This window comes from Archocentrus centrarchus, chromosome 22 (assembly GCF_007364275.1).
Source record: "Archocentrus centrarchus isolate MPI-CPG fArcCen1 chromosome 22, fArcCen1, whole genome shotgun sequence".
Taxonomy (NCBI): domain Eukaryota; kingdom Metazoa; phylum Chordata; class Actinopteri; order Cichliformes; family Cichlidae; genus Archocentrus; species Archocentrus centrarchus.
This window is the reverse complement of record NC_044367.1, coordinates 9,130,987-9,146,775: the sequence shown is the minus strand read 5'-3', so window position 1 is coordinate 9,146,775 and position 15,789 is coordinate 9,130,987. Positions and strand designations below refer to the sequence as shown.

The 15,789-nt window shown below is 41.1% G+C and overlaps 1 protein-coding gene across 3 annotated transcripts in view; it reads right to left on the bottom strand.

Annotated features, from left to right (window-relative positions):
* LOC115772341 (pleckstrin homology domain-containing family G member 3-like) overlaps positions 1 to 15,789 on the bottom strand; it is a 30,451-nt gene that overhangs the window by 4,829 nt on the left and 9,833 nt on the right. Inside the window, exons 3-16 of one of the 3 annotated variants that reach the window (XM_030718529.1) lie at positions 9,071 to 9,615; positions 6,585 to 6,685; positions 4,946 to 5,015; positions 4,807 to 4,853; positions 4,350 to 4,500; positions 4,088 to 4,219; positions 2,959 to 3,141; positions 2,503 to 2,595; positions 2,325 to 2,411; positions 2,205 to 2,235; positions 1,943 to 2,038; positions 1,788 to 1,820; positions 982 to 992; positions 257 to 631 (exon numbers count right to left, since the gene is read on the bottom strand). In XM_030718529.1, coding sequence (XP_030574389.1) covers positions 257 to 631; positions 982 to 992; positions 1,788 to 1,820; positions 1,943 to 2,038; positions 2,205 to 2,235; positions 2,325 to 2,411; positions 2,503 to 2,595; positions 2,959 to 3,141; positions 4,088 to 4,219; positions 4,350 to 4,500; positions 4,807 to 4,853; positions 4,946 to 5,015; positions 6,585 to 6,685; positions 9,071 to 9,615 — 1,955 coding nt within the window. The remainder of the gene's footprint in view (positions 1 to 256; positions 632 to 981; positions 993 to 1,787; positions 1,821 to 1,942; positions 2,039 to 2,204; positions 2,236 to 2,324; positions 2,412 to 2,502; positions 2,596 to 2,958; positions 3,142 to 4,087; positions 4,220 to 4,349; positions 4,501 to 4,806; positions 4,854 to 4,945; positions 5,016 to 6,584; positions 6,686 to 9,070; positions 9,616 to 15,789) is intronic. The other 2 variants (XM_030718530.1, XM_030718531.1) reach the window with 2 other exon arrangements.

Genomic DNA, 15,789 nt, shown 5'->3' with positions numbered 1-15,789 from the left:
GCTTAAGTTTCACAGAAGTTCTTTATGAGCTGTCTGACAGGATTTCAGTTGATGCACTACAATAGTAAAAATTGAATCCAAGTCATTCGATGTGGACAGTGCAACTGGTATCAGGTGTTAGTTCCATTTATAAAGAAGAAAAAAAAAAGAGGGAGCGGGATGAGAGCCAGCGTGGGAGAATGAGAGGCAGTGAATACTGGTAAGTTGGTGGAATGGAGTGGGAAATGGGAAACCCGTGGGTGGCTGAAACCCTCACCGTTGTGAAGTGAGTAGAAAGCAAAGCCCTGGCTCTATAGTGCCAGCAGGAGATGGCTGCGAGCACTGAGCTGGCAAAGTCGGCTACCTGGTCATCTCCCATCAGTATATCTTCCTTGTAGCTCTCTCCATCCTCCATATCCTCCTCCTCCACAGCCTTCTCTGGCTCCAGTCCCCCCTCACTGGGTAAACAGCCCTGTTTTGGGTCACTGTCAGTAACACTTGGCTCCTCCAGAGAGTTCCTTCTGAGAATTAGATCCTCCACACATGGCCTTTCAGCCTGGGGCTCCCCTAGACTGGAGGTCAGCGTGCTGACACTAGTGGCTGGCTGAAGGGAGCATCTATCACCCAGCAGTGCACCCTCACTCTCTGCATGCTGTAGCGTGAAGGCATGGACATGTGGTTTGTTATTGCAAGGCCTGCGCTAGAGCAATGTTGTGATTGCAAGGCTGTAAATGGGATGAAATGATCCAAAAGCAGCTTTAGCTTTAGGTGAGATGTGATTTCTTCAAATCTAGGGTAAGCATGTTTTGTGAAGATTAGAAATCTCATTTTTTAGTTCAGCGTCTTTTCCAGTTAGAACAGAAAATTTGAACTGCTGAGTCAAATCCAGATAAACCATATCTCACCACAGCCCTGTGACCTAAATAAACCACGTTGCTACAACAGACAGAAAAGACTTATTAAAGGAGTAAAAAGGACTGCATTTGAATTTCAGACACTTACCTTCAAAACAGCTGCATGGAGAACAAAGCCACAGAAGAGGGGGCAGAGAGATAAATGAGAATGTTAACAACACTGAAAAAAAGTATGCCCAAATCAAATATTACGTGCCAAAATGACCTGAATACTGCATACATCTTGTATAATTATAGTCAAGATACAATTTCTGTCTTCACTAACAGGGACTGAATGAGGTAGCTGTTAGTCTGGCCCAGACTTAAGGGAGGCCCCGTGATTAGATAAATACTGATAAGCAACATCTTGTGCTCAAAGGCTCAAGCTGGACAAGATGCAATTAACCAGGATGTGATGACCTACTCCCTCACCCTGATGAGAAGGTTGACATGAAAATTGCTTTTTCATTACATTGGTTCAAAAACAGATCAGGTCTGGGAGCAAAGGAGAACCAGAGACAAGAATACTGAGGTTTTCTCTTTTGAAATGGTCAGTTAGAATCGAGGAAGATGCACAGATCTGAGGGTCGGGCTGAATTTGACTACTGAAAAGAGCCTGGGTATAACAAAGCCTCTGACCGATGTGGCATATAATTAACTGCATTATGGCGAGGTGGAGTGGGAGTGGGAGTGAGTGTGCGAGTCTTTTGATGTGTTTTCCAGGTGTCTTTGAAGGAGAACAAAGCAGAAGTGCAATGGAGACACAAAATAACCTTGGTAGGGGGCTGTGGGGCTGCTGGACCAATGGAGAGAGGCAGAATGTGGATCAAATTGAAACACTGGTAATTAATTTGCCCCTTTGAGCACGAAAATCCTGCTCAACATCCAGCGATTTAAAGAAAACAATGTACAAACCTTTTTTGCTTCTTCTGATTTGTTTTGCTGGCTCTAAAGAGAGAAAATTACAAATCGGACAGCTTACATAGAAGCATGACAGTTAATGATCAATAAAAACAACAGACAGAAGAAAACTGTTATATACAGATTTAGGATCAGTAGAGGTCTTATACCTGATCTTCTTCTCCCATTTCTCCCACCAACATGGAAATCATCAGCCTGGCCGGACTCCGCTCTCTTCAGCCTTTCAGGGCTATACTTCCCCGGATCTGAGCAGTGGAAGGATATGCCATTACACTCTGATTACAAAAACAATCGTCTCCACATAGATGGATGAGTAACACGCTATGCCTTCTTTGCAAATTAAACATCTTTCAATCTTTTCTACTAAAAACAAACCCCGTTCATACTGGTTACTTTAGTTGTAACACTCACAGTTTGAATTATTCAGGATGGCTTCTTTTGCCTGTAAAAAAAAAAAACATGTCTCATTAAAAGATGCTTCTTCATAAGGAAAGGAATGAAAAATTCTGTGTGAGGGATGATGCTGTTTACCTTCTGGGGAACGATGGTGCTGTGATTCTCAAGTATGAGCCTCTTGATGTGATGGGCCCAGAGACGCTTCTCTTCTACAGACTTGGCCTGGGATCAACAAGCATTTAGAGTCATTTACATTAATAAAGATGCACCAGATACAAACATCCTTATATTAAATTATTCTATTTTCATTCACCTGCACTGTATGAGGTTGCTTCGGGCGCTTGAAGTGGATAACGCTGAAGAGCAGGGGATCCTTGGCGCTGTCAAGTAGCATTAGGGTGGAGCACTGGAACCACAAAGAATGTAGTAATGAGGAGAAGGGCTACACCAAGTGTACTTCATTATCTCTTTATTTGCTTCCTAATTTAAAAAATCTAATTAAAGTGGACATTTGTTGTGCTTTTTTTTATACAGATTTTGTTACAAAGGTGAGTGCTCATAAAAATTTTTTTTTAAAAATTAAAAAAAGAAGTGGGTGCACCAAGACCCAGCGTAAGTAAAATACGTTCTTTTAAGATATAAGATCTAGTAGAGTCCAAGAATAAATCGTGGAGTTTTCTTTTGCTCGCTTGTTTTTTTCTTACACTTACCAACATAATTTCTTATGTTTCTAGTCTTTAAATCATCAGTTAAAATTGCAAAAACATACCAGGATATGGTTCTTGTAGACGTAGTGTTCCCCTCTTTTTTTGGTAATAAGGAGCATCTTTTCAAAGAGGAAGAGCGTGCGGGTGTTCTTCGCTCTCAACACATGAAAGGTGCCCTCTAGCACTAGCTCTCCAAAGGTGGTCAGGTCAGCACCCTTCCAGTTGATCAGAAGAGACTGTATCTCCTAAAGATGAACATGTAGGCATACACATATAAATATCATACAAAATTATAAATGCTAACCTGAGGCTGGCTCTTATTGTTTTTTGTCCTTATACAACACCTGTACAACACAAACTAGGAGGATGAACTACATATGTATGTGTCCACTGGGACATTTTTGCATGTTGCACTTGACGGTTGATCCACAAGCAGCATCACAATAAATGATTGACAGGTGGTCTTCCTCTCCTACAGCTGCCTAATACTGAGCTGCACCTGATTATTCAAACGCTTCTGGTGGGTAGATAGCAGTTCATTCTCAAGAGTTTCTCTTACTAATTCTAAAAGCAGTTCAGCAGAACGTATTTCTGAAAATATCTGTGGCGAGTGATGAGCCATGAGCTCACTAATCAACGGCGGTTAGTTTCAAAATTCTTCACCCCTGGGTTGCATAAAGTTGCCTGGACCCCAACTTTTGCAAATGAGGAGCGGGCAACTCGATGCCTGGAAGCACAATCCTGTCAGAGTACATGGCACAGGTAGTTACAGTGAATGTGAAATGGGATTCTGTGTCCAAAGGATCTATTATTTCTGATTACTTAAACCAAGGAAATCATTAAAAGCTTCTATCCTCACTTTACAATTTGAAAACACACGAGAAAGGCATTTAACTTTAAATGAAACTGAATATTCACAGATGTGCCTTGGGAGATATTTTTAACATTGGAGCTTTAAAAAAAAATCACTCATGCAAGAGATGGAAGTCACAGAAGGCTGCCTTCTTGAGAAAAGCAAATAAGTAAAATAAAATGAGGAAAGAAATGACTTTGAGCCATCCGGGCCCACAGAAGAGCGAATAATGCTCATCTTTCAAAAGCACCTTCACTGAGTATGTACTGTATTATCCACCACGTGGAAATGACATAAATTAAACTCTTCAGAAGTACTTTGGGGGAATCTCCTCTGACCTGCACTCTGACAGCGTGTTCGTGTTTCCTCTTCATATCGTTGATGTACCAAGCAACTCCCGTCATGGTGTCTATGGCCTCCTGAATGACCTCATAGCCCTCCTCGTCTGGGTCAAAGTGCTTTGCAATTTCCTTTAGCAATGATCAAAAAGTTAGAGGGAAAAAAAGAAATCACTCATTTATAGTTTTTAAATAATTTAATCATAAATCTATCAATGTACTATCCCGAAGAAACATTTTATTACTTGAGCTCATTCTGTACCTGAAGCAGCAGGTGATATTTCAGGATCCTCTGAACCGGCTTTAGGAGGTAAGAGCCCAAAGGAAGGGAGCGCTTCAGAGCGGCCTGTCGATCCCTGAAGAACTTCGCCAAAGTTTTACTTCGCATGCAGTCGGTCAGCGCTGCCACTGAGCTGAAGGTCAGCAAAGAATAACATCCGTCAGCTCATTAAAGCTTGTTACATCAACATCTACAATTACTGCCTCTTGGCAGTAAGTGTAAGCTTAAACATCCATGTCTGTCCAGATTCAAGTGGCAACATGATGTCACAGCAAAGCTGACCTTTATAACCTTTGGGATGTAAAAAGCCACAATTTCATTATTGTAAAGTATAAATGTTGTTAACGTTGTTATAATTAGCATATTATTTATAGCCATATTATTTAAGAGGTCACAGTGACAAAAAAATTAACAAAAAGAACGTCTCCTAGCTACTTACTTGGGATAGTTGGTGCAATACTGGGTGTAGATTTCAAAGTATTCACTCTGGTGAAACACAGACCACTCACAGTTACTACTTATGTATATTCCTTGAAGAGCTGATATTGCTTTAAGTAGTGGAAGATTGTTCTGCTTACCTTATTGACAAAACACTGAGCGATAGCCACGGGGTCATTTTCACACATGCTCAACGACTGCAGCAGCTCCCTGAAATGCAGGCAGCAGCAATAATTCGAAAGCTGAGCGTTATGGTGGGAACACTAAAACAGTCATTAATTAACAATTAAGGAACTGCTAGTGGTAACCACCAATATGTCAATACATATACAGACTTCTGTACGAGCCTCAAGGAATATTTGAGCTTTGTTATGGGGGGGAAAAAACACCAGTAGAGGGCGCCGTACACCGTTAAACAGGAGAGTGTGTTCATATTTGGACTGCCAACATCCCCCCCAACTCCAATTAAAAACAGGTTTTATTCGGGTCTTCAGAAAACAAAACCCAAGTTGTATTTTAAGCTTTTACAAGCTGTAACACCAACTCAATAAAACATGCTAAAACAATTACATGAGCTTTACAGCAGTGCGCACGGTAAATTTCTCTAAGACCAGAAATATACTTAAATGGTGGACTGCAATGGAAAAATATATAAATGTTAAAATAAAATAATAATTTTAAAAAATGGTCATCACAAATTGTCACAGGCTCTCTGTGTGAAGCACTTTTAGTTGACATAACACGATGTGTCACACGCGCTTTGAAACTGACTACAAGGAAATGTGCCAGCATGTTCTCGTTCCAATGAGAAAAGCATCGTTGTTAAGATTTATAGTGTGCAGTGTCAACATTTGTTCATGCCACATGATTGCTTGGTTAACAATATTTACAGATGGGAGAATGTTAAGTGCTCCAAAGAAGTGCAGATTCCAGGATGAAAGAAAGACTGTTTATCAGTTTATCTCAATGCCAAATGTGAGTTAATGACACTTTCAAAATACTGAGAACTTTTGAGCTGGCAGAGCTGAGCAAGGGACTGAACTGCAGTAAATCAAGTAACTGTTAGAAACAATGTACACTGGAGAGAAAAAAAAAAGTGGAAAAAAGTTGGCTTCCTACAACTATTTTGCAATTATAAGTAAACATTTGGTATCTGTTCACCAGCTGATATAAAGACTTCTCCACCTAAGTAATACTACATAAAAATCAGCATCACTGTTTATATATTGTAAAAACACAGGCCTCAAGGTGCAAACTAACTAATGAAGAGAAGAGGCTGCAATAAAAGGGCACAACGTGAATCACAAAGCTGTAAATTGTTTCTCTCATTCTAGTAAAACTAGTTAGAATATCATTAAAGTGTAATAACTACTGCAATCTTCCTTATGATTGCTTTGGCATTAGCGGGGCACTACCAGGGAGGGTCCTCGCTATGAGAGGAGAGAGGAATGTTAATGTGTGTTTTGGCAGGCAAGTGTGGTCAGCAATGAACACTTGCTGAAGATGTTGAAATGTAAAGCCAGCTGCACCTCTATATCCGAGGCTTTCGGATGTTTGCAATCGGGTCTCTACTGCAGTGAGAGCTGTTCTCTTGCTTTTCAGGTTTGAGTCACACAATCAAGCCTGAGCAGCAAGAGAGGAAAAAAGTCATCAAGGATCAGCCACTTGTAACTTTCCTAAAATGCTCCATTATCCAACAGCAACATAGAAAAGTGTGCAAAACATTGCTTGCATGAAATGTCTGCATAAAAATATCCAAACTAGACCTGTTGTAGTTACCTGTTGAACTCATAGATGTCCTCTATGTTTCCAAACAGAGCGCACACTTGGTCTGGCCGTATAGGAAGGTTGCCTACATCGATAATGTGTGCCAAGTAGTCCTGGAAAAACAGTAAAGAGGTGAAGTTATATCTAAAAACTCATTAAAATGTGGTTACATGTTAAAGGCAAAGAGGTACTTGCAAATTCCTGCCAGCAGAGCGCGCACCCCCCCCCCTCCCCTAGTCTTCTTACATCTGCTGCACTGAGTGATATATTTTCACATGACATTTGTTTGGTGGAGCTGATTTCTACAGTTTTGGGGGCTGTGTCATCTAATGTGGACAGAAATACGTGCTGTATCAGACCTCGCTGTGCTAAAGAAGCACAATCATCATTTCATAAATCAGTTATGAGATGTTTCAATGATCCTTTTAAGGATTTGTTCCCTGGTCCATGGAACAGCATGACTATTTGGAAGAAGCTCTGTAGTACCCATACTAGAAACATCAGTACAGCCTGTTCCCCTCCCAGAACCTGATTCCCCCCGGACCTAAAGAGTACTCAAAAGTAGTTAAAAATATCCAAAAAATACTAAAGCCAAAACATGCCAGCATCTGGACGACTGCCCTCTTTTTTGGTCAATTACACACTCATGTGGCAAGAAAACAACTCCAAGCAAATAAAGGAGAGTTAACGATAGTCAAATGCAAACATAAGCATTAGCAAATAAGGAGCACACCAGTAAACGACCTGTGCACACACAGCCAGCCTCCCAGATGATGTGGTGTAAATACACACATACTTAGCAGGTTTGCTGGACAGTCCGGATTAGGAATAGAGTCATCACATCACACTAATGAATGAACTGCAGCACACAATTGATGGAGAATTCCAGTGCAGCAAGAGCAGTGCTCACTTGGGGTCGACAGGGAGCTGTGAGATTTAATTTAGTGAATGCTGTCTTGCAGCTTATAGTGCTAGAAGCCCCCCCCCCCAATAGAAAAAGGTAGGCCTGTTTGTAATTGTAACACTCATTCACTCTTTATTTTTCTTTCTAAATTTCATGTTACTTAATACAAGGCTGAGGATGATTTTCTGTGTGTGTTCAGGCCAGGTGTCGGGAACATATTTAGGCATGTGAAACCGGCTGGGGTCACACAGCTGTTCTAAAAGAATTTATCCCATGAAAGGGCAGTCGAGAGTGATGGCTTTAAGAGTCAGAAAGATAAATCGATAAAAAGCCAGGATGTACGTGCCTAGCAGCTGCACGCAGTTCTGTGTCAGTATGAAGTGGGAGCTTTGAATTAATATGAAATCAAACAATGCCAAAAGACTCAAAATGACTCACGCAATGCTGTAATCATAAAATGACTATTTTCCCACACTACAGCCAATAGAAAGCCCAACTGCTCTCTTCACATCGGTGTTATTTTTTCAGCTGGTGCAAAGATAGAGATATTTGTGTTGGCTGGGGAGGCCTGAAAGTTCAGACTAGGCTAGATCTTGCAGCGCAGTCTGTGTCACCGGGGCCGCTCCTGTCAACTGAAATAGTTTGAGGTCCTGGAAGTGTTTGTCAAGACCAGGTCGTTATTTAAGCTGCAGCAGGGGCAGCACTTCCTCCCACAGTAAATGCAAGACGGAGTCTGGAGCCAGGTGAAGAGGTGCTAACTGGTTTACTGCCAATCAGTGTCAGAAATGCCGCGTGTGTTAAAGTCATTAAAGTCTATGCAGTGAAGACCAGCTGCACACTGCCCCAGTTTCTTTACCTGGGATAGACTGAGAACCAGGGAGGTTTCTGTCTGGAAGCTGTTCCCAGACTACAAAGGTAGAAAGAGTGATAAGAAGTAAATGGCCTGCTGAGTGGTAAAGTCATCCCTGGCTCATTTTCCACGCTTCACATCTTTGAGATGAGGTTTCCACTATCTTTAACCAAGATCACTGAGCTCAAGATTCCTGCCATGAAAGACCTGCGCTGTTTCCCATTTTTGACTCCAGATATGAGCACGGTACATAATCCCAGGCTGCAGGCTCTAAACTTTCACTGCACTGTAAATATACAGAATAGTTTATACAAAACACTAAAACTAGACCATAAACTGTTTAACGGTCTTCATTTCTATGAACTAGAAAGCTCTAAACAAAGCACTCAGCCGCCAGATGTTTGGCACATTTTTTGTTAACTGGCTGATTTGTTTGGAAAAGAGGAAAATCCGAATGGATCCTGGTCAAGAAAAAGATGTTTCACAAGCACCAGACTTATTTGTAGGGAACACAGTAGGCATTATTTGCTCTCAGACACTGAGTAAAGTGACCCCGTTTCGGTTCCTGGCTTCTCAAATTCAGTAAATCACCTCTAAAAGGCGATGCAGACATTAGGTCATAGCTGCATGTTAATCCAAATCAAACATATGCTTTAAGTTCAGACGGTTTCGCTGCTATAATTTTAAACGGTTGGCTCAATCTGAATACTTGGCTTAAAGTGAAAAACCCTGACATCCACTCACCTCCACGATGCTGCGCAGGTCCTTGACGTACATGCGTTCTGTCTCCATGATCTCCATGACGACACGGTCCACATAGGTCAGCTCAGGGTTGGGCGCCATGGCATCCGTGACAACAGGCGAGCAGGGGATATGAGGTGTTTCACCAGTTGCTTTCCCGTTGGCTGTGGCGTTGTTGTTGTTCCACTGGCTGCCACTCAACCTGCAGGGCTCCAGCTGTTCCTGCCAGCAATCTCTAGAACCTGAAAGGGTGGGACTCTGGTTCCCGGCCTGCTCTCTGGTGCCTTCAGCTGGGCTCAGCTCCAAATCTACGTCCTCCTCGCTTGGAACAGGCGGTGTGGTGGAGAAAGGAAGGGCTGCTGTGCTCCCGAAAAGACTGCGACTATCACGGGATGAACCAGAGGACAGGGAGGACACCAGGCTCACTGGACGTTCACCCTCTCCATCAGGTGGCTCCACACATACCTGGCTGCAATAGCATGGACCCAAATCGAGGCTTCTCTGGACATGGTCACTGTTGGAGAGGGGCGGGGACAACTGAGGAGATTCTGGAACAGGTGAGAGAAAAACAGAAATTAGGTGGAAGTTTTGAGAAATGTAAAGCAAATTAAAACCTATAGGCAGAGTCTTCATCTATAATGCATCCTATGTTTTTGGTTGAATAGAACATTAATATATTTCAATAAAATAATCTAATCTGCAACTTTTTACCTTCATCATCAGGAATCTAACATTTTTTATGCATTTGGATACATGGAAAGCACCCTGTAACCAACTGTTTACTGGTGGCTACTGCAGCTCATCTTAAAGCTTGATTTATAATACAGAGTTAAATCTATGCTGTAGCCACAACTATGGTAGGTCTGCTTGGTAGTGCAGTGTAAACAGTATTATTTACATAAGGACAATGCCTACATACACAAATTATAATAAGCTGTAAGTTTATCTAGCTTGTCCGCAATGCTATTGCAGTAGACAGCATTTTTTCATTGCAGGAAGAATGCTGTTTTCTTATGTTCAAAGTTGCTTATTTTCATTTAATCAAGTATTCTGCTTCTCTTCAGTAAAAGTAACTACTGCTCAGTGTTCATTATAATCAATCAGCTCAATTTAGCTCATTATTGCAGACACAGCAGCACAATAGGATAAATAAACACAATGATGTCACCCACTACAGCAAAGGCTCTATAAGGATTCAATGCTTCAGAGCGATAACTTAAGTGGCTAAAATGAAACTACTAATAGTAAACACCACATCTATAATACTCACAGTTGTTACATTTCGTTTGCTGATTTCTCGTGCACGCAGCTTTCTAGACCATAAACAGACCAGAGCTCCTATTTTGCAGTGCTTTTGTAGCAGCAGACAAATAAAGCATGCATTCTCTCTCAAAGTGAATAACAAGGTTCCAACTGCATTAAGGCACTGTTTTTGGACGTCACTTAAATATAAATCAATAAATGTTTAAGCTACACTGAACAGACTACTATCCAAGAACCAATACATAACAGCTCAGGGCTCTGGGTTTCCACTCCCACACTAAGACACACAGGAGTGGTTACAGTAAAAGGCCTCACTCAAATCATTACTGACACGACCTAATTACAACGCCACATATCCTATGAAAAACCCAGCCATTTCCTCTTTCCCTCCTGACTATTGAAGCCTGAACCTTGGAAAAATGGAGAGGGGGGATTAAAAAGGGTAAGGGGACCAGGAGCTTTGTTTATGTATCTTTATAGAGCCATGTCTGAATTTAAGAGAACCGGAATCCATATTCAGTTTCACATTCTTGCTGGTCATTTGGGGAATTTTCCTCACTAATGTTTCCTAAACATATGAAATCATAGCGGGGTGAGAATCGAGCAGTGAGTGGCCACTGTGCAGAGAGCTCCATTTCCTTAAACATTTAGAGTGCAAAGAGGTCAAAACAGTTTGCCAAGCTAAAGAAATGAAGCTTTGTCACGCAGCTCAACTCCAGACTAATAAACGGAAATCTATGGAGGCACAAACCATCATGAAGCAAATCATTAAGTGATATTTAATGTCTCGAGTTATATTGCCACGTGTGGATGGAGAGCATAATTTGGTGCTGATAGTCCAAACATGTAGCTTATGTCATGAACATGAAACAAACCAAAACACCATTTCTGTCTATTCTGCATGAGTGTTGACAAGCTTTCAACCTACACATCTTCACCATTAGATGTTCATAATGGCCAACAGATGCAAGATAATCCTTACATTTTAGAGGAAAAAAAAAATAATTCTGCAGCCATGTCGATTCATCTTTCCTGACTTGACTTATCTCCCAGTACAGAACACGCAACCTTTTATGGTTCTCCTTGGAATAAATCATGTTGAGCAAGTCAAACATTTCATCTGAGAGCATGGGAAGTACTGTACATAAAGCCTGTGATTTATGAAGTGATGTGCAGCTGGATGGGCTTCACTTGCAAAGTCAAACTGCCTTTGGTTTATTCAGATAGACACAGACGCACCTCTTTTGCATCTTGAAACTTTCCATGAGTCAGTAGTGAGTTCATTTTGTTCGTACGACACTACAATCCACACCAAGCCTTCCCACCAACACCGTTCCCATGCAAAGAGCTCACTGGGAGAAACAGATGGGCTGGCAAGTGGGAGATAACCGCTAGAGAAAGCTCTGTTTATGCTCCGTGACAAATCACAGGGTTGGCGGTGTAAGGGGAGTGTAGCGGTGAGCTATTACACTCAATACACCACTATGAATTAGGCATCTGCTTCCTCTGCCGCTTCTGTCTGTACTTTTGGTTTTGAGCCTTGCTCTGTGCGGCATGTGAAACTCCCTTCCTCTTTCCATTTCTTCCTCCCACCCAATATCCCTCTGTAATAATAAGGCGCTGTGTTGCAGGCTGCAAACACTGCCAAGTTAAAAGGAGGAAGAGGAACAACACAATGTGGCCTAAAACCATGCTTCCACACACTCCTACTTAATATACCATGGTAAGGAATCCCTCACCTACTTAAGCACAACCCCAGAGACAAAACAAGGCATGCATGAGCAAACTGCATTATTAGGTAAACAGTGGCATTGCAAGAATGACTTGTCTCAAGAATGGAGCGTGCACACTTGAGTTCAGAAGCCGCTCAGCTTTGTGCACTTGAGATACTGATTATACAGGTAGGAATTATCAGTATCTGATACCACTTACCACATGTTTTAGGTTAAAACCGGAGCACCAAGCGCCACCTATGCTGTGCAGAGGAATGTAAATGACCTGGTGATCTAAGATAAGCCAAATGCCTACTCCTGTGTGTTTCCAGTCAGCCTGTCAGGCCAGTGTACTCTGCATCCTCTGTCACTCTTCCACTTACAATATCTCTCTATATATACACTATGTAATAAGCAAATAACATCATGCAGACAGTCTTGCTTGGTACCACACTGTCTATTCAGCATGTGTAAATATTTATTACTAATCTCTGAGGGCTCTGTAAACACAGTAGCAAAGCCTTTTTGTTGTCAGATGTGGACTGCTTTATAGGTGTCTGCCATTCAAATTCAGCCTTTTACGAACACATGCACAAGATTTCAGTTAAATAAACCATTACAAAGCTGCACAGTGTACAGATCAAAGTTTCCATGCTGTGCTGACTTTTAGATTAGTTTTTGGTTCGTGTTAACATCCACTGATTTGCTCATTCATTATGGGAATATGAATACTAAACGAAACTGGTCGCATTCAAGCAAATTTCCCTTCATCACTCAGGATTGAGCAAAGACAAGCAGAGGTATGTCATCGTTTACTTTATTGGCAGGATAATTATTCTTGGAATTCACCTTTTAAAGCCCAAATGCCAATGATGTTTCAGCAACACCTTTAGGGAAAGATCTATAAAAAGAAATCACCACATCAGGGGCTGCAAGCAGCGAACACTCATTTAAAACATGGTTTCAAAGCAACTAATAATTAGCTATGGTAGTCAAGTATGACATTTTTTGCATGCTAACTGGTTTTATAAGTGAAAACTATTTTTATACATGAGGGAGGAGCTATTTGGAAAATACAGTAAATATGGATCACAACAGGTTAACAAGAGAAGCGTACAGCTGAGCCAAGGCTGAACATTTCCTCCACATCAGGTGTTGATGGAGTCCTTGGATCTGGGAAGATGTTTGATTCTGGCTCATTTTCTTGAGAACATCATTAATGTCTCCAAATTTTTTGACATTTCAATCTAATATACACTTCCGAACTTTGTGATGCAAAATACTAACCTGCAAAATTGGCCTGTCTCTTCATTCTAAACGATCAGTGGACAGACCTGTTAAACCAAAGATTATACAGAATGCTGGTGGAGAATGTTAAGTATATGGGCGCTCAAGTGTATGGTCTAAAAAACAAAAACAAAAAACATTTCAGCCAAGCCACAGTTTCACAAAGTGTTCTACCTCAGCTAAACACATCACTCTCCTTTGATTCAGCTGTGCATCAATACAGCTGGTAACTCACTCTGATAAACATTAACCAGGTCAAGGCTAGACTTTGAGATGGTATATAGTAATTGGACTACATTGCAGAAAGCCTCTCATGCTCAGTAACTCAGAGTAGAGACTTAATGAATTAAATTAGGTCAGACACTTGCACAGGAAAATGAGAAGAGAAAAAGCTAACCCCTCATTGTAATTCTTTAAATTCCAGTTTTCTGGCTGTTAAGCTGAGGTGTTTTAACGCTACAAGCATGACTTCCTTCTCTTTGTTGCCTCGCTGAATTCCCTGCAGTGGACAATTGAATGCAGTTTTACTGCATGTTAATGCAATCTGGAACAAGGAAGGCATTTCTGAAACCAAAAAAAAAAAAAAAAAAAAAAAAAAAGGCTACATAAAGTATCAAAGAATGAGATCTGATGAGAAACAATCATATTCCTCAAACTTAATGGCAAATTCTTCAGTCTGTGCCATTACTGAAACCAGACGGGGCATGCACTTAGAGAGGCGCTCTGTGACTAATCAGTCTCAAACTAAAGAAGTCTATACTTGTTTCCATTTCAGCCTAAGCTTATCAGACAGTTAGGAATGCACAGTTCATAAACTCATCTGCCTCTGACATTATGATATATGAGTGACATGGAGTACCTAATAGAGTGACAAGAGCTGAACAGAAACACTGAAATGAATACCCCAGCACCTGGTTATTAACTTTTCTAAAAGGCTTTCATGTCCGACAGACGATCATCTGTCAGAAGCTGTTAGTCTAAGGAACACAAATATTCAAGCTTGCGTAAAAACATTTTCCAATCTCAGTCAACGAAAGACATACAAAGAACGGACGCTACTGTTAGTAAGATGCTCTTGCAATAAGCTCTCAGGCATGATCTGACATATCTCTGAGCATCTTTTTTTTTTCCCAGTAAATATTACCACCTTCTCTGAGAACACGATAAGCCACAGCATGCCACTATGACGTTAGTTAATAGTTACATAACCCTGCAATGATGATACAGTTTTCCATCACTTCATGCAAACCAGCTTCAGATACCCATGCAAATTCTCCCCAGGAATAGCTATGGATTTTTTGCTTTTTTTTTGTACGACATCTAAAACTGCCCTGTCCGACGCATATCTGTATTCTATTTTGAACTTGATAGAAAGAAAAGCATCAAAATATTTGAATTTTGATGCACTGCACAACGCAAAATTTGCTGGACCTGAAGCATTAAGAAAGTAAGAGAGCAAAAACAACGCCAAAGTCGGTCGAAGATTACAGTGCAGCTTACAAACTGCACCATGGAAAACATTACAGGCATCTCAGCAAAAGATCATTAAAATTACTCGTAAGCTGGCTTAATGACATGTTTGGAACATGTCGATAAAGCAAAACCAAAACACTTTTTTGGAATTCTAATGTTTTAACGCTTACCGTATGGCCAGACATGTTGAAGCCTGTCAGGTCCACAGAGCAATGTCTGAAAGGCCAAGATTTCTAAATCAACATCTATCTCCTCATCAATCCCTACACCTCCTATGACGAAATCTGCAGTAAGATAAATGAGTACGTACCTTGTGATTAAAGAATAGCTGTCTCCCAAAGAGACACACCTGTATGAGTACTTTAGTCGGAGAAGCCCCCAAGTCTGGCTAACTTTGTCTGTCTACGAGAATAAACTGAGTTTGTGCTAAAGTTCTTCCTATGCTACCCACGCTGAGTTGTGGCCTTTTGTTTTCTAAGCAAATCAGGGAAGAAGAAAAAAAACAAAAAAACAGGAACACAGCCTATATTCATGTTTCACATGCAAATGCTTATTTGAAAGCTAAAAGAAGCACTTAGCATTAGAAAAGCACTTTCCTTTTCCCACTTGAAAATTGATAAAATACCACAGAAACCACTACCAAACACCCTTCTTTCTCTATTTACTTCCTGTGGCCACTCTATCATTTACATGAGCACTGAGATTAGGAAAGGACTGTAGGTAAACCATCCTAAAGCAAGCCTCTGCCTGCTCTGTTACCAACCTTCACTCGGTCGCTCCTGCCTGATTCATAATGACTCATGTATTAAATAACGATGAATTTGAACTCAGCAGACAATGAATCACATCTAAAGTCACCTTGTGCTATTTCTACAGCACTATCAGGAACTGCATGATTGATGGTGATAAAGCTGCCGTCCTGTGAAATAACTCTGTTTCTTGGGTACCAGCCCCTGTCTCGCAGCTGTTAACATTACTTCTGTCCCC